Here is a 25,959-nt window from a genome sequence, read left to right on the forward strand (position 1 = left end):
ATTTACCTGAATTTACATTTGGGCCTATAACACTAGTGGCCTCGACGAGGACAGTAATTATCCGGCGGCTTGTCTCAGATACTTGTCCTGATCTTTCGACCAAGTAGTTACTATAACAATCTCATCACTACACCTGTTAACCTTTTGTGGGATGATGTCATTTCAGTATCAAGACTATAGACTCAAGACTCTATAGCTATAGACTCTATAGCTCTAGCGGGCTCCCTCACTTAACGCGGACGCTCTATTTCTATAATGTTAGGTTCATGTCAGCTCTATGATTATTTCTGTGGCACAGTTCTTACACGCCACGTCCTCATTCAGTAGTTATCACTCTTCGGTAATTAGACTTGTTCCAGAAAGCTCTATAATTACTGTTAGCATTCTGTCTGATATTAATGTGGTCTTTCAGTTATGTTATCATGTGGGTTACAGTCTAATTTACGTATTAACATTTCAGTTTTATATTTTACCGTCTTGTTAGTTTACCTGTTGCACCCTTTACTGTAATTAGGCTAGTTCCTAGCGAAGGCTAATTACAGTTATTGATATTAATTCTATAGGCTATATACATTACTATTTAGTTTACAGTTAATACTCACAATGCTACTTTATATTATTATATTTACCTCCTATAATTTACTTATTTTACTTATTATTACATTAATGTAATCAAAATTGTTAGCCTCAAGTGAGTATCGTTCACCGTAACCAAAAATATATGTTAATATATAATACAAATTAAAAGAACATGATACTGCCCAATTAACTAGCCGTTTAGGACAAAAAAAGTAGAAATTTACAAGATGTTACTGGATTTTGTTAATTAATTATACACCCCATATTCACCCCGTGAGCGGTAGTGCAAAAGTTTACAGAGGTACAAAATGGACTCTGATCCCCCAAATCCATTTCATATACTATATAACCAATGTCAAAAGTCAACATTCTTAGCCCAAGGCCGCGATGTGCCGTTATGCCTTACTCAAAATGTTCGTATATATCTATATAATACTTTATAGCTATAGTTATCATTTATATTAATATTTAGCATATCGTAAGCCATAGATTAAGGTGCCACATATAGTTATAACCTCTATATTAGACAGCTTAACCTATAGCCTATAGATTCATTTATATCGCTTAACAGGTATAATCAATTGTGTTGTATAAATACATGTAACTTACAGGCAAGAGACCTATAATTATCATGCTGCCTTGTGGAAATATAAAGACAATGACATATATTTTTTATGTGAGGGAATTTCATTAAAACTCCGATTTACAATAGAATGTTGATCGAGTTGTTGGATAGCCTATTAAAATGTTGACTCTAAAACGTATACCATATTGTACCGTAATTTAACCTTTTCTGCGGAGAATTAACTCACAAATAGTATAAAATTGTCAAATATGGTTTGCTATTAAAAAGCTTCTCTTTAAATATTAAATTAACTTCCAACATTGGCGTGAGGCTAACAGAGGAATATGACCTCAGGCAATGGTCCCTTGTGAGGTGAAGCGGTTACTTAGTCTTAATTTTCATTCAATTTTTTAACTATGGAAACATACTTGACTACATTATTTAATAGTTTTATTATGGATCATTTTTCACCAGTTATTTTGTCAATATGATTTAGCAAATTGTCACAACGATGTAAATATATTAAAAAAATATCATGTGTGTGTTTTGTAGGCCGGTGTGTTTTATTCCCTGCCAGACATACGAGCTTGGGTATATGATTCTTAAATGGATTTGTAATCATTAAACATATTTAATTTTATGTCGTAGTAATGTGATTAATGTTAAAAAAAGAATATCTTAATCATTCGTAAGGATAGCTCTTGTAATAATATTGTGAAACATGAGTGATGCCATAATCCTACACGTACGATAAAAGGCCAGACAACGTCTGGCATCGCGGGGTGAGCGCTAGTCTGAATTGGGTTCCGAAGGTGTAGGTGTGGCGTGATTTCTTAAATGTTTCTTATTTCTCTAGTTTAACGCGTCTATGGCATGACACTCCGTTCATGTTGAGCGACAGACAAGTTAAGCCTCGCATTCTGTCATGGGATCCTTCAATAGCACTTCATAACGGAAACTGAAGTGAATTTTTGGCAACGAGTTATCCAAGAAATCCTGACTGCCCACAAGATAACTCTTCAGTGATGGGTACCCCTCAGTGACCCCTGGTACCTGCCCTACAGTGACCCTGGTACCCCATACCGTAGTGACCCCTGGTACCTGCCCTACAGTGACCCCGGTACCCCATACCGCAGTGACCCCTAGCAGTCACCGAATAGTGACCCTGGTACATACCTGACAGTGACCTTGGTACCTATCTACTGGTAACCCTGGTACCTATCTCTCAGTGACTGATTCATACCCTGCAGTGACCCAGGTACCCACTTAGTGGTGACCCCTGATACTCGTCTAGCAGTGATCCGTGATGCCCAACTAGCAGTGACCCCTGATGCCCAACTAGCAGTGACCTTGGTGCATACCCAGCAATGACCCTGGAACCTACCTAGCAGTGTCCTCGACACCGCCCCTATGTCGATCACTGCATGTGCCAAGGTGAGGTGTGCTTTCTGAACTGAATTGAACTGAACGATCAAGGGAACAAAATGATTTTATGAAGCTTGTGACAATTGCATTACGTGAAAATACTGTTTTGACTTCGAAGACAATCAAAAAAGTTAATTGACGTTCTTCGATTAGATGTGTTTTAGCGAATATTTATAGACACGGATCAAAAATGGGTAAAATACCAGAAGAAAATTTTGACTCGCACAGCGCGACCCGAATGCAGAATGTTGTGCAACAGATGAACAGGAGTGCCAGATGCCGGTGCTGCCTGTGGATGGTGGCACTGTGGTGCGCTGCCACGGTCATCTTCATGCTGGCGGGATACGACACCGTCGTCCATTCAGTCGCCGTGGATCAGATGGTACTACGCCAGGGCGGCCAGAAGTATGAGTCGTGGATAGACACGCCAGTTCCTGTTTATTACCGGGTTCATGTCTTTAACCTGACCAACCCCAGCCATTTCATGGCAGGAGAGAGACCCAGGGTCCAGGAGCTCGGGCCCTACGTCTACCTTATGAAAGAGAGCAAAGAAGAGATTGCCTTTCACAAGAACGGCTCTGTCACCTATCGCTCTAGACCCATGTATTTTTTCCAGCCCCACATGTCGACTGGTGCGGAGGAAGACGTAATCATATCAGTCAATATTCCATTTGTAAACGCAGCAGACGCGGTCAAGGACCAAGGGTTTCTACGTATGATCATACAGGTGGCCAAAAAAATTCACGGCTTCCAAACTGTACGAAAACTCACTGTTGGGGAGCTCTTGTGGGGCCACAAGTCTCGGGTTATGGATTGGGCGAGGACTCTCCAGGAATTGCCTTACCCTCACCAGTTGTTTGGACTCCTGGTGGGGTTTAATGACTCTGTGCAGGAACCCTACACCATGCACACGGGCAAGGGCAATGCTGCTATGATGAATCAGATATTAGCCTGGAACGGGCGGCAGACACTGGACTTCTGGAGTGGTGATCAGTGTAACGAAATAAGAGGTACGGATGCCAATGGGTTCGCCCCCGGAGTGTCAAAAAAAGACAAATTATATATTTTTAATGGCCAGCTTTGTCGAGCAATACCTCTAGTATACAATGAAACAGTCACCCAATCAGGTATTGCTGCCTTCCGCTTCGTGCCCCCTGACGATGTCTTCTCTTACGGCATCAACCACCCCGAGAACGCGTGCTTTTGCAGCGAAGGTGGATGTCCTCCCTCTGGGATCCTGGACATGAAGCCATGCTACTGGGGGGCCTCCGTCGGCTTCTCATTTCCTCACTTCTATAAGGCTGATCCAAAGCTACGACACATCGTTCTTGGTCTCAGGTGAGGATACTAGTGCTTACTTTGTTTAATTAACACTAGCCTAATAATATATCTAGCATATTTTAAAAGTTTTAAATTAAGTATTTTTCTGAGGCATTGTACATTAGGTGTATAATGTACAGTATACGCCTGACAATTATAAATAGTTTTATTGTCAACTATAAACAGGATCTGCAAATCTGATTCAGAATGAAATAAATATTGCAGTATTATCGTGCAGAATACGTATTTCTGTTCAACTTGGCAACTTTTGATGTAACAGGTATCACGGAGAAACCTTCTAACTCAGAAAGCAATCAAAGTGACTCTTTTCATACCAAGTAATTATTGAGCGGTAGTGAAGTGAACGACGAGGCAGGCAGTCAGGTATTGCTGTCCAATCAGGTGTTGCTGTCGGGACACTACAGGATACAGGATATCACTACAGGATAAATGTGATAAATGTTGTGCCTACCTTGCTGTATTTTTTCTAACTTTGCTTCAACTTATGTTTATCTTCTATAAATCTAAAATAGAGTAAATGGTTCCAATCAAATGGATTATATTCTATCTACTTTTGAATCCATATATGGAGTCTTTTTCCATCTCACGAATCGAGAAATCATCTCAAGGTAACTATCGTAAACAAAAAAATACTTTAAGTGTGTTCCACTCATTCCCTACCCTTACACTGAATAAATTGTAATGACCGTCTGGTACCTTTGGTGTTATATTTCCATCTGTGTCATCTCACCTTGTTCCCTCCAATGTCAGTCAGTCTGTATTTTTTTTTTAATATCTGGCACATACCTCTTGAATATAGTTTGTAGTGATTGTCTCCAGCTTCGTTTCTCTTCCAGTTACGTGAGGCTCCATGCTTTTTGTCTGTCCTTGTAGATATTTCAGTTCGTAGACTAGCCCAGTGAATGGCCCCTGAACTTTTGAACTTAGCCACTTTCTTCCTATTCTTGTAGAGGTGAAGGTTCCATGCTGACACTGCATACTTAGAAATTGGTTTAACAAACATGATGTGTAGCGCTTTAAATTATTCATAGTTTAGAGTCCATGGAGCAGTACTTAATGTTGCTGTTTTAAAGAACACGTTAAAGTAGCGGTGACAACTGCAATAAATGTGATAGGTTGGATAACCTGTGATGTTGCTTTTTAAAACAAATGTACTGTTTAGCGTGGAATATTGTTGCACACTTACAGACCCATTCAAAGCTGAAAAAGTTGCTTATCTGGAGAACGTGCAGGAAACTATTAATGCCCAGATCTGGAGAGGAGGTGTGAGATCCATCACAATTTACACCTGGAAAATATTTGAAGGACAAGTTCCAAGTCAGCACATTAAAATAATTCCTTACACTACCAGAAGTTATGGTAGAATGTAAAATGTCATCCCTACATTTTGAAGTAGGGATGCAATAAGAGCTTGAGACATTTGTCTAAACATTTAAGTACCAAAGGCGTTTCAATTTCTTTCTCAAATTTAAATATAAGAGGCATCCCTCTTTTGGCGTCCAACTCGTCCTAATACAGCGTTGCATTTTGACCCATACTTTACCTAAGGCCAAAAATCGTCGTATTTGAAAATGGTTGTGTCTCGCGAAATTGACATTGTCCCATTTTCTGTATTGGGTCCTCTGGTAGGTTAGGATATGGTCTTTAGTATGACAGTTTCTTGATGTTGGGAAACCTTAGGAGGACGGGCTGATTCAAGGGAGAACCTGATAAACACTTCTAAAAGGTACTTGATTAACAGGACCATAATTCCTACATCAAACTGCGTGCGCCGGTGTCCAACAGTGTGGTCGGAGCCAACTCTAGCTAACCTCAAGGTTAAGCAGTTTACACCATTGATGAATGAACAAGTCAGTTTGTTTGCATTATACTCCAACAGTCGTTTAACATCCCCTTTACATTTGTTCCAGACAGCTGTTGGTAGGCTTTTCTAAGTTTTATGTATCATGGAGTCCATGCCTATCTTGTGAATAGTGGTATAGGTTGCATACATCTCTGAATATTTATTTAGTTAAGCAAGTTACAGCATTGATGAGCTAAGTGTAGAGTTCGTTAACAGTTTATTCACAGTTTTTGTAAGCTTAGTGTAATTAACACGGTTGCAGTCACATAATGGGTTCGTGAACTGCACCCGAGTGTTCTGTCGACATGTGTAATGTGTAATATACTAGTTACAGGTTGTATTGTCTAAATTTGGCACTAAGTTACATGGGGAAATGATATACCGGTAATTGTATTAGTCACTACTACTGTATCTAACATTACGGTACATGGTCATGAAGTAAGTTATGTTGGAACGAGAAAAGAAGATACCATTCACAAAGAGAGTGGGACGAGGCACTGTGTAGTGTAATATCCACGAACGCTTCTGGTTAGGCTAAAGCACCTTAAATCAGATGCTTGTCAAATCGTGAGAGTTGACTGCACATCACACCTGTGCAGGGATCAGTGCAACGCGGGTGACATTATAGCCAACACCGCATCCTGGTGTCTTCCTACTTCTCTCGTTGAACAAGTCCAATCTTTGAGGAAGTTCACTGTCATTAGCTATGGTTATGCCCCGCGTTAAGTATGGATTTAGCGTTTATAATACCAAGAGACAACTGTTATGATTGTTTGATTTTATGGTTTTTAATCCCTTACTTTGGTTGACTTCTGGAGTAATACTTCCATAGATTTATATTTATTTCGCATGATGTCACACTGTACTTCCCTTCATATAGTCTAGGGTAGCTGCACAAATGCAGATGTACCTAATGTATTAATTAAAAAAAATACCTTATTCACTCTTTGTGTTGATGATATCCTCAAAATGCATCCGAAGTCTGCCAGTGCAGACTGCCTATCACTTGCCTCTGTATGACTAACCATCCTGTGTGATGGGGATCTTTTAGCGTCACGTAGTTAGCTTTTTTTTGACACTGTACTCCACTTCATATAGTCTAGGGTAGCTGCACAAATGCAGATGTACCTCATGTATTAATAAAAAAAAATGATATTTTCGGCGCACCCACACACCCACCGTCGCCAGCCCAACCCACCTTAGTTCCATAAAGGCAGATATACCTAAGTATATTAATTAAAAAAATAGTATAGACTCCTAAAGTCCAGAAGTAACTTCTCTCATCCTAAGTGAAAATATTTCAAGCAACTGTTGCTTGCGTCGAAACAACTCTTCAGACACTGCCACCGCACACAATCTGTCAAGGTTTTCTGTAGTACTTTATTATCTGATAGGCTGTAATAACACTAAGGACATGCTTATCTTCCTAAAATAATATTACTTTTAGCAACTATTTAGTCAGACGTACCAATATGTACTCCTGGACCCCAAGAGTTCAGTTTTGTATTGTTGAATTAGTTCAAAGAGCATTCTCTTCAATTGGTAATGTAACTCAAGAACCTCACCTAAGTAAACTATACAAGTTGTTACTCTAAGTACTACCATTTAGGAGGACCGGGCCGCAGGGACGTTGAGCACCGAAATCATTGCATAAGCTAGTAGTCCACACAACGGATGGATGTTTAGCACTTGTTTCGAAGTCAGACATTTATATATGTATATGCACTCTTAATAAGAGGGTCAAAAATAAAATGTTGTAGATACCATCTCGCACTGGGCTGCAGGAACATGATAAAGTTGATGTCATTGCTAGGCTTGCAGTGAATAAAGACAATGTTGAACGTAATCTTGGGCTATCACATAGATCCCTTAAAAAGGTAACTTTTAGATAAATTTGAAGAGAGTAAAAATAGTGCAAACAGGAACTAGCAGATCCAGTGTTTGTCACAATGAGATATGTCAAACAAAACATGTGTATGGGGCAAGTAACAAAATCAGTAGCCCAACAGACGTTGTCTCAGCTCAGATATGACTTTGGCTACAGGTACATCAGGCAGTTCGGCTATATGGATGTAGATGAAGTAAAGTGTGTGAACAAAGACGTACACACACACGTTAGAACATTACATGTTAAACTGAAAAAAACTGAGCCATTTAGAGAAATCTAAATCCAAGCTGCATGAAATGGCAAACCATCTTATTACAAAGGATAAAATACTGTACATGAAATCCTTGCCCTGTATTCATACTTCGCTTCTAGTAGATAAGTAACATATATGAGACTACTGTAAAAGCTGTGTAGTGTGAATACTAATAATAATAAACAGCACCTCTTCTATGATCCTGTAATACCCCATTTATAAAATATTTTGTACAGTATTGGCAAAGGACATGCCATCAATGTATAAATATTTATTTGAGATACATAGATGTTGTAATGAAAAATTACTTATAACTATCTGACATTATAATTATAAGGTGTGAAGGGTAAATGTAATTGTTAATGTAAATATCTGCCTTTCCAAGAGGTCTGATTAAGACCTTTTATGCCCTCTGTAATTTTTTTTTTTTTTGTGCGACCGCTCACAGGATGTGTGTGGGGTTGAACAATAAACTAGTCGCCGGAGGCGGCAACAAACAAGTCTGTCCAGTTCCATCTTGAAGACGACTACTCTTGTTTCACCAATATGCTAATTATACATTTCGGGTGAATAAGTTTCGTTGTACCTGCACCTGCCGTAGACCTCTCTCCTTTCCCTTTAAGTGATGAGGGACACTCCGGGTGCAAAGGGGACCTCGAGCAGTTCAAATTCTTTAAGCTAGTGTGTGTATATACCAGCAATCAACTATATCTGTATAGTATTGAGCGCAGAACAACATTCTAAACGAGGGCACAAGTGGGCTGGTGGGGCATCTTTATTTTGATAGGTCGAATAATTAAACCTATCACTTGTGCGTCCTAAATGTTAAGTAGTCTGATAGTATTTATTCATTGGTTCTTTACATGTTGCCTCAGTTTCACCAGTCTTTTGTTTTTTCTGTAGGCCTAGTGAAGAATTAATTAAAATTTCTCGCATCTAAATATCATGTTATTTTCCATTCATTACATCTATATACTGTACTGGACAACTATTGATACTTAAGCGAAACTGTTCATTATTTTCTGCCGAGGCATTTTGTTAATTTATTTTTGGAATAGGCCTAGTGCAACAGATGACACCTTGTTTTTTTTCGTGTTGGATATGAAGATAAGAAATGGTCGCCAAGGAACAGTGCTTGACAGCTTATGGAACTGATTTGTTTGACTTTTTCCGTCAAAAGTTTGCTTATTTGATTTCACTCATTTTGAATATAGCTTTATTTAATTCACCTTCATCAAATCAGAATGTATATAGACAGTATTCTCAAGATTTATATCAGTTAATTAATAAGTTAATATATATGACGAGGCAACATCCGTGACAATAACATCATTCAGAGTGAACAAATTTATTCTCGAGTATGGTATCGATTGTTGCATACAAGCGGTCAAACGTGTGCGAGTTCTATGCGGTCGAATGACGCTTATGATGGCAAATATACAACAACTCGTACCTGAATATGTTGCTCATTTATATATAATAGTCATTGAATGTGGACGATTAAATGACATAATGACTCGTAGTCGGATACAGGATGAACCCGTTTAATCCACCTTGACTCAATTATTCTGGTTTGATGATACAAGGTCAAAATAATCATTTATGTAAAATTGTTTTGATGCCGCATTAGTGCATAGCAGCAAAGGGTATGGAGTATTTCCCCTTTGTCAATACTAGTGTTCACTAATAGGAGCTGCCTCGTAGGGGCCAATAGGCCTGCTGCAGTTCTCATTACTACTATCCCCTACACCTGACTTTCCTCCTCAGCTCTCTCTTGCCTATTTATTGCCTGTCCCTACCTCCTCATCACAATCGACTTGAGAATGGTCCAGGACGGACCGAAACGTCGTCGTCCCTTCAATTTCTAGTGTGTGGTCTGGTCAACATACTTCAGCCACGTTATTGTGACTCATCGCCTGCATAGTGTTCACTAACTTTGCATACACTGCTGATAGTATCCAGTTACTATGTTCATCCGGTGATAGATTTGGGGTTATGTTTACTCGCAAATATTTTTCCTCTTCTGACTAAGGAAAATTATCTTTCCAGTTTCATCATCTTGCATTTGCCTTAGATCAAGTATTCATTTCTCAGATCAACTTGCTAGTTTGTCCAGGTTCATCTCCCTTATCCTCACCCAGTTAACACACTTCCAGCTTGTTTCTGAAATTTGTGTAGATGCCACCAGTATGGGACAGTGTAGAAGGCACTGGTACAATCGACCCGTCTTTCAATTTCCTGTGGTCACTGACGTTGCAATAACAGTGTAGCACATTTTGTTAGATACGGCTTCTGTGAATCAATGTTGAAGTTTTGTCACAGATTTGCTGGGTTAAGTTTTCCATTAGTCACCTGATTAATTTCTCGAACGGGTCATGATGAGTGTTCATTGCAACAATAAGGTCTTGTAGTTTAGTGCCTCCTATTTATCCCTCTTCTTATATGTGTGTGGCATTGGTAGTCTTTCGGTAGTCTAGTAGTGTATTTTTCAGTTCTTCAGTGGAAAGTTGTAATTTAATGAAAGAGGCTTGCTCAGAGTTTTAGTTGCGTTCTTTAGCATACATGTAAAATCTGTGTAGTCCCAGCATGTTTAGAATCTTGAGCTGCTGGTTGGCTTCATCTGGTTTAACATACATGTTACTCACACACTAGTTTCTTATCCTCTACCTCTAGCAAATTCTCAGGTTCTAGTTAGAACACTTCCTGGAACTCTTTGTTTAGTACCTGACATACTTACTTGTCATTATCCATTTTGTTGCATCCTCTCTGATCTAGTCGAGTGACTTGAGTCAAATATTTTAAATTATAAATTTGAAATAGCCATGACCAAATAATTTGTCGTAGCCATGACAAATTATTTTGTCGTAGCCATGACAAATTATTTTGTCATGGCTATGTTACAAGAGGAAACAGAAATGTGGTGACGAGGATAATGTTGATTGTAACACCTACAACAGCCTTATCAGCAGTGGAACAAGGACACACACACACACCAACCTTGCCTCACTCCACCAGCAACTGGGAAGCAACCAGGTGCTCTCCCACCACACTTGACACACACATCGGTGCCTTGAGCGCAGACCGTAAATCAGATTGTTAATCTCGAGGAGAGACTGACTGTAGTTGCAATATTACTCCACGTCTCGTTGTATACTGGGACACTCTACGCATGCGCTCAGCATATGCAGCAGTGACATTGGCCGACTTGGTCTCTGCATCTGTGCTCGGGGAATCCACAACCACCATGGTCACAGTCTAAATTGCCTTCTCGGTTCATAGCTTTTTTTGGGGGGGCCAAGCTCAACTTTTTGAATGTTCTTTATGACAGGAAATTATTAACCTAACCTTGCCGACTCCCAGGTGTTTGAGGAAACTCCCAGTTTTTATCAACAATTTGAGGGTCTGCCTGCACCGTATATATATATAGTTTAGTCTAAGGTTTACTGTGGTTTGTCTCTCTTCCCCCCTCTTTCTCTCTCCCTTCTCTCTATTATTATTAGATTATATATATATATAATATATATATATATTATATATAAGATATATATATATAAGATATATATATATAAGATATATATATATTATATATATATATAAGAATATATATATATATAAGATTATATATATATATATATATATATATATATATATATATATATATATATATATATATATATATATATATATATATATATATATATATATATATATATGTATATAATATAATATATAAAGTATGGTGGCCTTGTGTTGACTTAGTCAGCATGTAGGTTTCCATTACCCTGCTCTCGACGCCGGAAAATGTTACCGCAACTCCGACGGCTGGATGAGCGGCGGCCCTCAGTGTCACTCTTGCTTGGTCGACCTGCAGACACTCAGCCACGAATGTACCAACCTCAAGGAACACCGCTGATTCCTGGAAACTACTTGTATAGCTTTTAAAGAGGGGGTGTTAATTATATGGTGTTTATTGTAGACTACCAGTTTAATTAAGTGTTGAATTCAGTTATCTCCACCTTCGGCGGAATTCTTGAGGCCTTGGGTTTAGTTCCTGTTGTGTGCTTCTGTTTCCTGGACGTTATGTTTTTTATTGGAACCATCGTGTGTGGGTCGATAGGATTGTTTACATATGGACCACCCGTGCGGGTCACTGATTAGTGATTACTATACCTAGTTTTGGGGGTTTCTAGTTCCATGCCTCTTTACCTCTTGCTTACGGCTGGCAAAAGACCTGCTAACAACTATAAGTTGCAACACCTAGAGCAATATACAAGGAATACTTGCTGCCGTCGGTGGTGGTGGTGTGTGGGACTCGTGTGTCTTGGACGTTCTCAGAATGGTAAGGAATATCGTAATGTATTACGATCACCTGCTCTCTCCCGCCACCATCTGTGTAACCCTCCCCCCCCCTCACCTCACTGCTCTCACTCCATCCCTACCCCTCATCCCCTCCCACCCCTCATCCCCTAACCTACCTCCTCATCCCCCTACCCACCCCTCATCCTCTACCCACCCCTCATCCCCTAACCTACCCCCTCATCCCCCTATCAACACATTTTCAAGGAGTAATATCGTTTTTAGAGAATACGTTAAGGCCAGTTAGTTAAATAATCTTGCTACATACTCTCTCACCAAATGATGTGTCCGACTTTCTTTATAAAAATAAATTGGTTATAAATGTTGATAATATTTATTGTTACTATTGACAGCCTACTGGGAACTAAAAGTTTAAACTGTCAAAGCATTAAGGAAAAAAAGTATTATAAACGCGAGCCTAGTTCATGACTCAAGCACACGCTTAAAACAATTGGAGCACAAGTCAAGCACAAGTGAAATATAAACATAGCACAACAAGCCAAACAGTAAAACACACTAAAAACACGAGCCTAGCGCAAGACTCAAGCATAACACTTCATATATCTTCCCCCCCCCCCCAGTTTCTTCCAGCCTTAATTCTGTTTTTCTTTCCTTTCTTTTTATCTTTTTTTTTTACTCCGTGTTATCATGTAATTCGTTTGCCCTTCGTGGTGTTAACTGTTTCGGCGATGAGTTATGATTCAGATGCGGCTCGTCATGGCGAGATCGTGTTATCAGTCAGCCCTGGTTTTAGCTAGCGTGCCTTCAGTGTTAGTAATGAGCTCAGACGATCCACACCGTCTCGACTTTCGGCTTCCACAACCTCCTCGTTTCTCTCAGTCACTTCCCAGACATTAATCGACGCGGACATAGATTCGTACAGCTTAGAATGTCTTTGACCAAGTTCATTTTCATCCACGGAGGAAGTTAACGTTGGGGGAGATTTGTCGCGTTGGGAGTTAGGCGTCACAGCGTCAGAAGCCGGATAATGGAGTACCTCCTGCGCGCGTGGAGTGGGAAGTGTGATAGGTCTGTTTATACCGGACTGGTGCGTCAGCGGCGATGCATCACCTGTGTCCTTCGCTCATGTTGAGGCTCCACCCACAGGACTCCCACAGGAACCTCCGGCAGGCAGGTGCTGGCTGTCCAGGTGTTACGAGTCTGGCATTTCCCCGCGTGACACCCGATGGGAGAGGAATCCCGCGAGTTAGTAAACGGGGCAACACCTCAGGCTATTATCAGTATTGTGGTGATAACGGCGGGGGGACACGGCTGTGTCTGCTTGGTTCCCCCCTGTGACGGCCAGTGTGTCGGCGGTGGTGCTGTTGGGTGTTGTGTTAAAGTGCTCCTGGCTCACTCGCTAATGGTGTAATATAAGGTGTCTGTGACAATGTTCTCCCTGCATTGTCACGTGTCTGGCATTGTTCGGTAAACCCCCGGGACAATAGCGGCTCACTTCATCTGTCCAGTAGTGTATGGTGAACCTCAGAAGAGTACCGGTATATTGTCACGTGTCCAGTAGTGTATAGTGACCCTCAGAAGAACACCGGTACATTGTCACGTGTTAAGTAGTGTATAGTGACCCTCAGAACAACACCGGTATATTGTCACGTGTTTAGTAATGTATGGTGAACCTCAGAACAACACCGATACATTGTTTTGAATCCAGTGGTGTATTTTGTGATCACGTGACGTGTTATACCAAAGATTGTACTGGCGGCAGACACAACTGTACTCACGTAGTTATGCTTGCGGGGTTTGAGCTTCAGCTCTTTGGTTCCGACTGCCAATAAAGTGATGTAACTCTGTTGTGATGCTGTAGCGTGCATCATCCTGGCCTTCACCAATACATAGCAGTGTCTTACACCCATGGAATTTAAATAAAGAGCATTCAGCGACAGTGGTATCCAGCACGGGCCAGGATTGACTGTTTCTATGAGCTCAGTGGTGTCTGCCTGAGATGGTTGGCGCAACACGTCAACAGTCCTGTGTGTGTGTAGGGATCTTGTGTACATAAACCACACCAGGGCGTGTGCAGCTGGGCGACAGGTGTCCGTCGCTTTGTCAGTCGGATCATCGGGTATCGAAACACATCCCCATGAAGTATTATTAGCGGGAAATTATTAAGTGATAATAAAAGATGGAGTGGAGCCAAGACCTGGAGGGAACAAAAATGAGGGAGACTAAGGACAACGTAGAGATGATGGAAACTGAAACGGAAGTGGCTGAGGAGGAAGAATATATGAGTGAGGGGGAGGCCGAGGAGGAAGATATGACTGAAGAAGTGTTGGTAGCTCATATGGGAACCGAGAGGGTAAAGTGTTTTGTATGTGCCAGTGATGCCAAGAACAGGCGACGCCGCAGACAGCGCTCAGATGAACTGATTGACTACTATTACGATGAAACATATTATTACCCACGTAAGCGCAGGTGTTGTTGCTGTCGCTGGTGGATCCTTTTGGCGCTGATGCTGCTGTTTCTGAGCATTCTACTGGCTGTGTTGGCGTGGTGGGACGTGGTGGTGCAAGTTGGGGTAATGGACACCATGATCATGTCAGAGGGCTCCAAGAAAGACCGTATGTGGAAGACGGCTGAGATCAACGTCCACTACACCGTCTACATCTTCAACTTGACAAACCCAAGGCAGTTCATGGCGGGGGAGCGACCCAGAGTTCAAGAGGTGGGACCCTATGTGTACACTATGAAGGAAGTGAAAGAAAACGTGGTGTATCGGGACGATGGCACGGTTGAGTACCAGGGTAGGCCCATGTATTACTTCCAAAAAGATTTATCATCAGGGAGCGAGGATGATATGATTACCACTGTCAACATACCCTTCGTTAATGCTGCAGATTTGGTGAAGGACGAGGAGGCAGTTAAGACCGTGCTAAAGATGGTCAAAAAGATGTATGGATTCAATACTATCAGAACACTTCGTGTAGGCGAGCTCTTGTGGGGCCATAAGTCACGGGTGTTAGACTGGGCAAGGACCCTCCAGGAACTGCCTTACCCACACCAGCTGTTTGGCCTCCTGATGGGGCTCAACAACACCCTTCAACCGCGATACGTCATGCACACCGGCAAGGGAGACTCGGCCAAAATTAACAAAATTTTAGCTTGGAATGGACACGAGGTGCTCCACTTCTGGTACGGAGACGAGTGTAACATGATTCGGGGCACTGATGCCAACGGGTTCCCTCCGGGGCTTTCCAAGAACGAAACACTGTACATCTTCAACGGTCAGCTGTGTCGTTCGCTACCGCTAGTGTACAATAGTACCGTCTCCCACGGTGGACTTGAGGCCTATCGCTTCGTGCACCCGGAGGACATGTTCACCTATGGCCGTGCACACCCAGAGAACTCTTGCTTTTGCGGCAAGCAAGGGTGTCCCATTAATGGTGTGCTGGACATGAAGCCGTGTTACTTCGGTGCGTCCGTTGCCTTCTCTTTCCCGCACTTCTACAATGGCAACCCAAAGCTTCGTCACCTAGTACACGGGCTCAGGTAAGGAGGCGCCTCGGAGCCACGGAATGGTGGGGCTGCTGTTATTGTATGTGGAAGTGGCTAAGGCCAGGTATATGACTCCTTACCTACTTGTAGCTTGTGGAAGGTTCTTAGGGTTAATGAAAACGTGTATTTTTTGTTTCTCTTCCTTCGTGTTAAGGCAGGAAAGAGAAGTGACGCAAAGTGTGATCGCGCTGCTTCAAGTGGCGCTTTGAGAATGGTTTATCACATCAGAACTCTACTCTCATTCTTGTTTGTTTTTGTAGCCGGTAGACGATTATTATGTTAAGTGTTTGAGTTACTGTATAACGGAGGAGTTTGCCACCCTTGCATTGAAGAATCGGTCGTACTTAGGTTGCAACAATTTTGAAAACGAATACCTTTTAAATTTTCAAAAGAAGTGGATATAAAATAGCTTTTTCAGTGTTTAATTTGTGATATCTCGGCTCGTTCTCCTAGAAAACACGTCGCATTTTGACGCATACTTTACCTAAAACCAAAAACTGATGTACAAGAAATGTTAGTGGTTTGCGAAATTGACGCATTGCGAGTTTTCTATTGGTGGGTTCTTGGGATGGCTAGGTTTGGGCATTTTAGTACACCAGTTTAGTAACGTTGGAGGAACACCCCGCCTGGATGACATAGTGGCGTAAGACTGCTGCTCCCAGCCTGAGCTATCAGTGGATGATGAAGTGGGTGGTCCACTGACTGCGAGATAACCCTGCCTGCTTGCCAAACACAGGCCCACACGCAAACTTGTGAGAGGTGTTAGTGTAGTGCCCCACAATGCTTGTTTGGGAGGTCACCAGGTGCTCACCTCTGACCCCTCGCCACCGCCCTGCTGCATCACCCTCCTTATCTCCTCATCTACCCCTCCTCGAATCCTCCACTATTTCCTGCTGGGTTAATATGTATGCAAATGTGTACGCGCGCCTGCAATCTCTCTCTCTCTCTCTCACACACACACACACACACACACACACACACACACAGAAAGGCGGAGCCCAAGAGCTAACAGCTCGATCCTGCAGTCATAAATATTAAATATAAATACACACAAACACTCCTACCCCACACATAGACCCATCACCTCAGTCACACCCACCCCTCACTCACTTATTTCCCACTCAGACCTCCCCCCCATCAAACATACACACACCCACCTCCCCACCCCCATCAAACGTACACTCTTACCATGAAACAACCATACAGCAGTAAGGAGAGACGAAGAAAGACGTTTTTAAAACAAGAATTACATTCAGCAGTTTAAATCCAGTATCGCCCTTATATCTATAATTTATGAGTTAAATGTAAAATGCAATTAAAAAAGATAAGTAAAGATGTACAACCAGTTTATCGAGATGGAAGAAATATGCGAGATCTTAAACCAAGAGATCTAGTGAGCATGTGTTGGTCTAATGAAAGTGCGTCTTCTGTTAGTCCTCCAAGGAAGGGAACTCACGCTCACCACAGATGCAAGTTACTTGACTCATCAGAGACTGTTGTGGCCCATTTCTCGAACACTTGTGTTATAAAACTCTATTGGCTTTTACATGAAACTGAGTAACTATCGTCACAATATTTTTACTGCTTAACTAAATGAATTTTAGGGTTCAGTTCCAGAGGTAATTAAGTGCCTTTGTACGTACAGGCCCCAAATGGGAAAGACATTGATCTGATGGTAGGATATAGCCTAATGAGTATTCTCCGAAGCTGAATGAAACTGTTAATGAAATGTCAGTGAGAAGAATAGTATTGGGGGGGGGAGGGAAGAAGTCATCACTGGGAAAGATTTAAAGTGGAGTGCCTCAAGGATCAGTGTTAGCACCACTTGTGTTCGTAGTGCATGTTAATAACCTTCCCAACAGCATAAACAACTGTGTGACCATGTTTGCTGATAACTGCAAACTACAGGAAGGAAGCTTCGATAAGATGTTCAGCTAGAGTACAAGAAATGGCTTAATGAATTCATTGTTTGCAGAGAAGTGTTATGTATTGGAGTTTGGGGAGAGTAACAAGACGTCACGTGATAAACAGTTTCCGGTGCATGATAATAGACGCAAGAGAGAAAAGGATATAAAAGAAACGATAATTATCATATCTCCAAAACATAATTTACGCGAAGTAATATCAAGGTCTCTTGCAGTGTTGGCTGACTTAAGTTTGGTAGTTAAATGAATAGGAAAAATACCTAAAACACAGAATAGAGGCAGTGAAGAGTAGAGGTGCATGAACATCAGAGATCCACGGTTGTTCAGTATCCTCCCAGTAAGTATAAGAAATATTACCGGACGAAAAGTGGAAGTCTTCAAGAAAAACTAGACAATTTTCTGCAGAAGTGCCGAACCAACCGGGCTGAGGTGAATATGTGGGCCTGCGGGCCGCTCCAAGCAACAGTCTAGTGGACCAAGCTCTCACAACTTTAATCCTGGCCCCGGGCCGGGCATGGGGAGTATAACTACCAGAGCCTCATTCAGGTACCTAAAGAAATATACCAACAAGTTAGAATATAGAGGCATGCTACTGAACTTGAAATGAACCAGCTACCTGTAGAGAAGTGTACAAAATTAGATGTTGCATTCTTGAATATGGAATGGAAGACATAACTATCAACGTGAATCCAGACGGATAAGGAAAATTTCCTCAATCCTGCAACAGGTAGAATCGAAAGGACTTTCAGGTGAAATTTGTGGAAGTATTTCTTCTGAAATCGGATTGTGAACCTCGGGGACGAACTACAGAGCGAAATTGTGTGCAAAATGCTTGTAAGATTTCAAGGGTAAATATGATGTATAGCGCGATGTATGGTTCAGTAACAGGCTACTAGAATTTAACTCAAGCAAATGTAAAATAATGAACTGGGAACAGGAGGCCGTTCTATATGTATTAGACCCGTGACCCAAGAACTGAAGTTCAACCCCCTAAAGCACAGCTAGGCGAATACTCAGAAGCGCTCATGCACGCAAATTCATAGCTGTCCATGGCATAGTTTGCAAAGTTGCTATATGGCCTTCCGGATAAAACCACTCGATAAATATCAGAGTAAGGTCGGATAAACACGTACATTACTGAGTCAGAGGGATGAGGTCGCAGTTTGTCCTCACTATCCGGAGTGGTGGTGAGGGACACGCGAGCTGAGGTGCTGGTAGATGGTCTAGCTTTCCCCCAACCTGCCAGGGGGGAGCCGGAAGCAGGCAACTTTTCGATAGGTTTGGTCGGCGTTAAAGCTAACCAAGAGGTTAGCCTCAAGATTAGCCTAACACTGATACTTGAGGTTAGAGCTAATCAAGAGGTTAGCTCTACATAAAGGTTAATGGCCAGTTTCGGAAAATTATTAAACGTGATAAAGTTGATGAAAAAAGTGTCAAATCAGCTGTGGCTACTCAGCTATTGTTTCCAGGATACACAAGATATAAACTGGAAATGCTTCATAATTTCTCTGCAGATGCTCCATTGTCATAATAGACTGGTAATTCGCTTTCGTGAACCCTGCAGGCCAGCAGCAGTCTCCCTTGGGCACGTCTACATCTGCGTAATTAGTGGAGGTAATTTGAGATACGGTATCTGCAATTTACGGCCGTAAAATTTCATGATGAAAGCCGGTTGGGTACTCTCCTCTATTCCGTCTCATGATCTATTACGCGGCTCGACCTTTGACCTGATGCATTTATCTCTTAAGTCTCCAAGCCCTAATGGGTATATTTGATCACACATTACGCACGGGCATTGACCCTTGGGGCTGGGGTGGCAGGAAAGCGGGGTTTATGACATAATGTGGTAAATGGTAGTAAGTTAGGTGTCGGGCAATCATTGACCTCATTAGTCAGGCACTCAGACAACAACTAACTTCATTTGTCAGGGGACCCTGACATCCATTGACCCCATTAGTCAGGGATCCAGAAAGGGGGTTTGTGATTTTACGTTTTTATGTGAAGCACTAAGCACAATACACGGGTTCAATACAAGCATTAAACAAAAAATAGGGGTTTAAAGAGAAGTATTAAGCTAAAGACGGGTTTGAAGAAGCATTAAGTATAAGACGGGGTGTTTAAAAGAAGGATTAAGCACAAGACAGGGTTACAGGCAACCACTAGGCTAGCCACAACGCCGAGGACTGGGAAGAGTCACGCGTACACGGTGTGTGTATGTGGGTGGGTGGACGGGTGGGGGTGTGGGATTGGCCCCCACCACGGCCAAGAGTCTCACTGACTTTCAACATCCGGCCACAATTGTTTCCGCTCTTTATTATCTGTACCGGCAGATGCGTAGACAATGCAACCGGTGTATAGTCAACATAAATGCATCACGCGATAATACATCCTGGGCCTTTTGCGTTTAGGATTCAGGCAATGGTTTGTGTGGGCTATTTGTTTGGTAACCTGAACTCACGAATGGACCCCAATACTCTAATTTAATACTTAGCAGTACTCTTATACTTGTACTGATTGTGGGTCTATTGTATTTTCGTGCTTGTATTTAGCTTGGACATTTGCCTGATGTATTTCCACGTTTCAGTCAATGAGAACTGTACGGTCCTTCCAATTACCATAAGGTACTCATTAGCATTAATGATTAACAGCACAAGTGTTGTGTATCTGGTCAGCTGCATCCACACTGGCATGGGCGGGGTGGCGATAATTTGAACCTTACAACTGACAGTTTACATAAAGGTTTATCCCTCCCCGCACGTTGAACATACACTGGCTATCTCTCATGCAGACTAAGACCACTTCCTCCGCAGACGCCCATCCCCCCTCCTCCCCCCCTAATATCTCGTGCTGCCACTCAGCTCGTTTGTACAAGTGGTAGTGTTTTTTGTGGCCCTCATCCTGGTGTGGGGTTAGATAGCCTCGTCCGCACCCAAGTCACGCCCGTTCCCCCCACCACCCCCAGTTTCCCCCGCTCTTTCTTCCTTTACAACCTTTTCTTCCCCCCCACCCCACCCTCTATCCTCTCCTTACCCCAACTCCCTCCCCCATCCTCAACGTCTTCCTTGCAGTTGGGGTTAATTGATCTGCAACTTTTACTGGAAATTAGAATACATAAAACAACCATAATGTCATTTAAGTTTCAAATTATTTAACAGTATAATAATCAAGATTGGGATAGGCTCTAGGCTCCGTTCGGCCATGCAGTCTGTGAGTGGGGAAAAAGAAGTCGTGATTCGTGAAGACCTTCCAAAACTTACCTACATCTGGTAGTTATTCCCACGGAGGTGCTCTCATGTGATGTATACTACTCCAACGGGAGTGCTGGGTTTCTCGCGTGAAACATTTTCATAGTTTAATGTTTTAATTACGGAAGTATGTTTTGTAATATCGATTTTCACTAAATTTCCAAGATGATTAGTCTTCCCTGAACACCTACATGAATTTTTAAATTTGAAAAGATTGAGCAATGGCACCTGGGGACCTGCTATTTATGATGTCTCCTCCCCTAATGCATGCCAAGGGTTCTTCATTTTTCTTTGCTGCCAAGATTGTGTACGTTCGTATGTTTGCGCGTGCGTGCTCTGGGGGTCATGTGCGTACGTGCGTACTTGCCTAGGTAACCTCATGTAGTTGTTATTGCGAAGAGTTGAGCTTCAGCTCCCGATCCCGCTGTCAATATTTTATCAGCTTGTGAATCTGTGTAGGTCGAGTGTATGGTCTGTGCGGCAACTACTGTCCTTCCTAGTTCATAAAATTCTTCTTCACTAGTCTTGACTCGGGTTCTTTCTCAAATGTCATTGAATACATAATTTCCACCAGGGTTCCTTCGTGTTCCATGTCATATAATAAGGTCGTGTCTACTTTGTTTGTTTCCCCGAGTACTTTTTTCTTTACATCGGGATTAAGGCTGCAAGTATATTGTAGTGTTCTTATCAAGTTTCACTTTTACATTTCCTCGGACGAATGCATACAATTTGATTGGAAACTTTTCTCGTTTATCATTTCCCGCACTGATAGTCAAGAAAGACCAGCGGCTGTGAGAGCAGTTAGGCCAACGCTGTAAGAATGTGTGTAGCTTTGGGGTTATGGAGCTCGTATCAAGCTGGTAATGATTTGCCCTCAAGTTTTGAACAAGCGTTAGAACTGATGTATTTTTATCTAAAATGTATTGGTAGTTCGCATATACTGTACACGGAATAGAAGGTATGATATTATAGTAAAGCTGTCATCGTTGTGAGTGTAAATAATAATGGGTTTTAATTAGTTTTGGTGGGGGACAGGAAACATGTGCAGTTTAGGCTTTTATCAAACTACTGTCCTTTCCCAGGATGCAGCCCCACAAGTGACCCAACTCCTGGATACCTATTTACTACTAGGTGAATATAGACATTGGGTGGGCGGAAACGTGCCCAACCACTTCTCTCCCACCCGGGAATCGAACCCGGGATTCTCCTTGTAATTTAACGAAGTCATCTGTACTAAAAAAAAAATAATAAATGTGCATTTTAAGGCCCAACCTGCTTTTGTAGTATTGTTTTCATGGCCGTACCTGCTTAGTCACTAGTGTAGCCTAGTGCCTGCATGATCTGTTATAAAACTAGTCATTGGAGCATTGCTCCGCACTTGCAGCTAGGCTAGCTTATATCCCTCTATGTACCTGTGGCTATGTTAAGGCTTGCATCAGTCTCGTTATAATTCTGCCACTGGTACGGTGGCTCAACTCAGCACCTTAGGCGGTATTTATTACACAACGTAACTGATGAAAGGCAATTTATTGGAACTTGCAAATTATTGTTTTCCTTCTCAAGAAGGACAGGAAGTGCAGCTGTGCTTTTATTATTATTCAGCTGTGGTAAATTTTGCTTGTAGAATGCTTTTCTTTCCGCCAAGCCTCTGCATTTTCGTTTCCATTGTTAAAGGGTTTGCATATCTCAGCGATTTACTTCAATATAACTGTTGCATTACTAAATATTTCGACAGGTTTCGAAAATACGCTACTAGCAGTTCTTCGAACAGTTCTGTGACGTAAACAATGTTAAATGTGCAACGATGAGGGGCACAAGAGTATCGTGCCAGCTGTTCACTTAGCCTATTGGTAAGCAAGGAGCCATGTTGTTATACATCCACTTTCACACCACAAAAGGCGGATTGGTCACCAGCCTGTCCTCTCAACTAATACGACGTTATAATACAGTTATGGTAATCAACGCATGAAATGCAACGTACGAAAAAAAAGCTCTGAAAAGGCATTTTCTCTGCATTAATTGATTAGGTTAAATGGGTAAGTTGGGTTCGTTCATTTCTGGGTAGGTTAAGACGGGAGATTTTGTACCTTGTGACAGATCGAGGCGGGGGGGGGGATAGTTGGTCACTTGCTAGGAGTGATCATTACATCAGGGACTTGGTATTTGCCGGTCTCTATATAGAATTTCTTCTAAGAACATACAGTATCCAGACCTACCCACTGTCTAGCATTTCTCTTAACCAGTGCTGGTAAAGTTATTGGGCTACCGTGACACTTGGCCTGGCGATAGGTTATTGCTTCACGGGTTTTGGGTCTCTCCCACACACTCCGCTCGAGCTGGTTACTCATAGCATTTTATGGCATATGATTCACCAAAGCGCTGATATCTCTTAAGGCACAAGCTAGCATAGTTGCTTCAGTCCAGCTGGCTGGTACATTTTAAAAGAAGTGAACAGGCAGGCACTTCACTGCGGGATTACTTGATCCAGCCCAGTTTTTTTCCAGCGGTGGGGGAGTGCAAGTCTAAACTTCTGGTGTTGACACAGCTTTCATATTTTATCACTAGTATGCAAGTTTTTTTTTTATCTTTCCTTCCTGTGTTTGCCAGTTCGCCATTAATACGTGTGAGTCATCTATTTGTGTACAATTTTAAATATCATTGTTATTGATGTTATTTCTCAGGCTATTGTATTTTTTTCTAGCATGATAGGTAGTTAGTAAGACGTTTTGGTAGTACAGGTAGTAAAGAAAGATGCTTTAAAGTACAGATAGTACAGGAAGACTTTTTGATAGTGCCGAGAAAAGCAACAAAAGTTTTTTTTTTACCTATGAGGCGTGATTTCATTTATTCAAGTATTCAATACCCAAAACAGCAGTGTTTAAGGAAACACCATTACATATTCTGATGGTTGGTGGATGGCGATTCATGTCATGAAATCAGATAATGTGGGGGGTCCATATTCTTCAGGGACACAGCGTTGTTGTGAAGGGATTCTTCATCCCTTTATTTAATATTTAAATGAAGACGATGTTGCCATCGGCTACTTTCAACAGTACCTCTTGTCGGTTTTGAGAGTTTTCTACTCCCCCAAGCCTGGTCTGTGGCCAGGCTTATTTGGTGATAACTGTAGCCTCTTGCAGGCTACTGCGCATTCATCAGGTCGTCCGAGCTTGCATCCTTGGTCTTGATCTGAGAGGATCAGTGCAAGAAGCAGTCGCCATAAGCGGTCCTTCCAGTCACCTTCAACTGAAGGAAGCCATCACACATTTCATCCGCTGCGTCTCTCTGAATTCGCCCGTGTCTTCGCAAACATTTGTCGTAACCAAAATAGGCTAAGAGATCAGTAGTAGTTATATATATATATACTTCTGCGTGGATTCTCAAAATATTGTCATCTGAGATAGGTGTAAAGGGACTTTTTGAATAATCCTGTACCGGTATATTTTGCAACCAAGTGTTTGTAACAATGAAATCACAATAATGTGAAATAAATTGGATTGGGTACCAGCTCAGCACCTCTAAATCCTAGTGAGCTCGGCCTGACTCCTTTTGTGTAACTTTTAAGCATATGGTGGTTTCTCAAGCATTCTCAAGTCGATTGTGCCACATAATCGACTTGATAATGGTCCAGGACGGACCGAAACGTCGTCGTCTCTTCAATTTCTAGTGTGTGGTTTGGTCAACATCTTTCAGCCACATTATTGTGACTCCTCGTTTGCACTAGGCAGCCTAAGCAGGTTTGGCTGGACTCATGCGTGCTCCAGCACCTGTATTGCAGAGTTAGTTCTACTGGGTTTTTGTGGTGGTGGTCTGCTTTTGTCTCTAGCATACATCTTGTTTAGGCTACGTTCTGGCGTTAGGCTTCTAATGTCTTCTCTAGCTACATGCTCTTTATTTGGATTACCTTTTTAATAGACATAACATGTTGGCACGCTTAAGGAATTTATTAAATGTCATTAACTATATAGATTTAAGATGGTTGCCTTGTGTTGAGGGCGTGGACCGGCAAGACGAGTGAGTCAGTGGGTGCGGATACAGCTTTGTAGGATTGGCGGTAATTATGGTGTGGCCCATCCGGGGGCGCGGGGTATCTTGCTAGACGGACGGTTGCATGACCTCTGATAACTGCTTTACTGCCCACTTAACTTACCAGCTGGCTGACTCACACACTTGTTAATACACTTCTTCGCGCGGTTCTTGACCGGGTTATTTAGCGGCAGACAGACTGAATGACCAATTGAGTGGCCTGTAACCGTTGTGAAGGTCGCCTGAGTAGTGGAGACTGTAGGGTGCCTAATTCACGAGACTGCCCCAGGGAGGTGAGGTAAGATAGTGAACAAATCCACAAGGGCCGTGACGAGGATTCGAACCTACGTCTGAGAGCATCCCAGACGCTGCCTTAATCGACTGAGCTACATGTCAGGTAAGATAGTTATCAAAAGTTAGCGAGTTGATCCCATTCCTAGAAGTTATCAGCTTTGTCTGATAATCCAAATGTAACGGGGGGGAGGGGATAAGAATAAATATAAAAAATGGAATTAATGGATGGAAGGAGTAGAGGAGAGGAGGGAGGAAGAGAGGAGGTAAGATATTTAGTGAAAATGTAAAGTTGAGGAAGAATTCGGGATGAAAAGAAAGGATTATAAGATTGTATTAAGGATGAAATGAAAGGATTAGGAGGGAAAGAGCTGTCACCATCCATTTAAAATATATTTTTTTAGACTAGAAATGTACTCGTCTCTTAAAGCACAGTTATCACATTGATGATAACATCCAATAACATTCTAACATTAATAGAAAATAATATCTCTTAAGTTCTTAGGATAATATTCACAGACATTTAAACTTGGAAATTGACATTTTCGCAGTCATTTTGAATACTACTTTACATGCCCACTTAACATTGATTAAATATACGTAAGTCACGTAACACAAGAGTGTGTCACCTCACAGACTCGCCAGGTTCAATATCCCGATGGGATGAATTTCGTGGTCGACAACAACTCGTTCGGTTTGAAGACTCGTCTCT

The 25,959-nt window shown here is 41.9% G+C and overlaps 1 protein-coding gene across 2 annotated transcripts in view; it reads left to right on the top strand.

The window, feature by feature from the left end:
* Positions 1-1,909: 1,909 nt before the first annotated feature.
* Positions 1,910-25,959, top strand: part of LOC123766171 (lysosome membrane protein 2) — a 58,859-nt gene continuing 34,809 nt past the window's right edge. The window contains exon 1 of one of the 2 annotated variants that reach the window (XM_045755095.2): positions 1,910-3,907. In XM_045755095.2, the coding sequence (XP_045611051.2) occupies positions 2,760-3,907 (1,148 nt within the window). In that variant the 5' untranslated portion in view covers positions 1,910-2,759. Of the gene's footprint in view, positions 3,908-13,011; positions 15,755-25,959 lie in introns of those variants that run through there. The other variant, XM_045755094.2, reaches the window with a different exon arrangement.

This window comes from Procambarus clarkii, chromosome 9 (genome assembly GCF_040958095.1).
Source record: "Procambarus clarkii isolate CNS0578487 chromosome 9, FALCON_Pclarkii_2.0, whole genome shotgun sequence".
Taxonomy (NCBI): domain Eukaryota; kingdom Metazoa; phylum Arthropoda; class Malacostraca; order Decapoda; family Cambaridae; genus Procambarus; species Procambarus clarkii.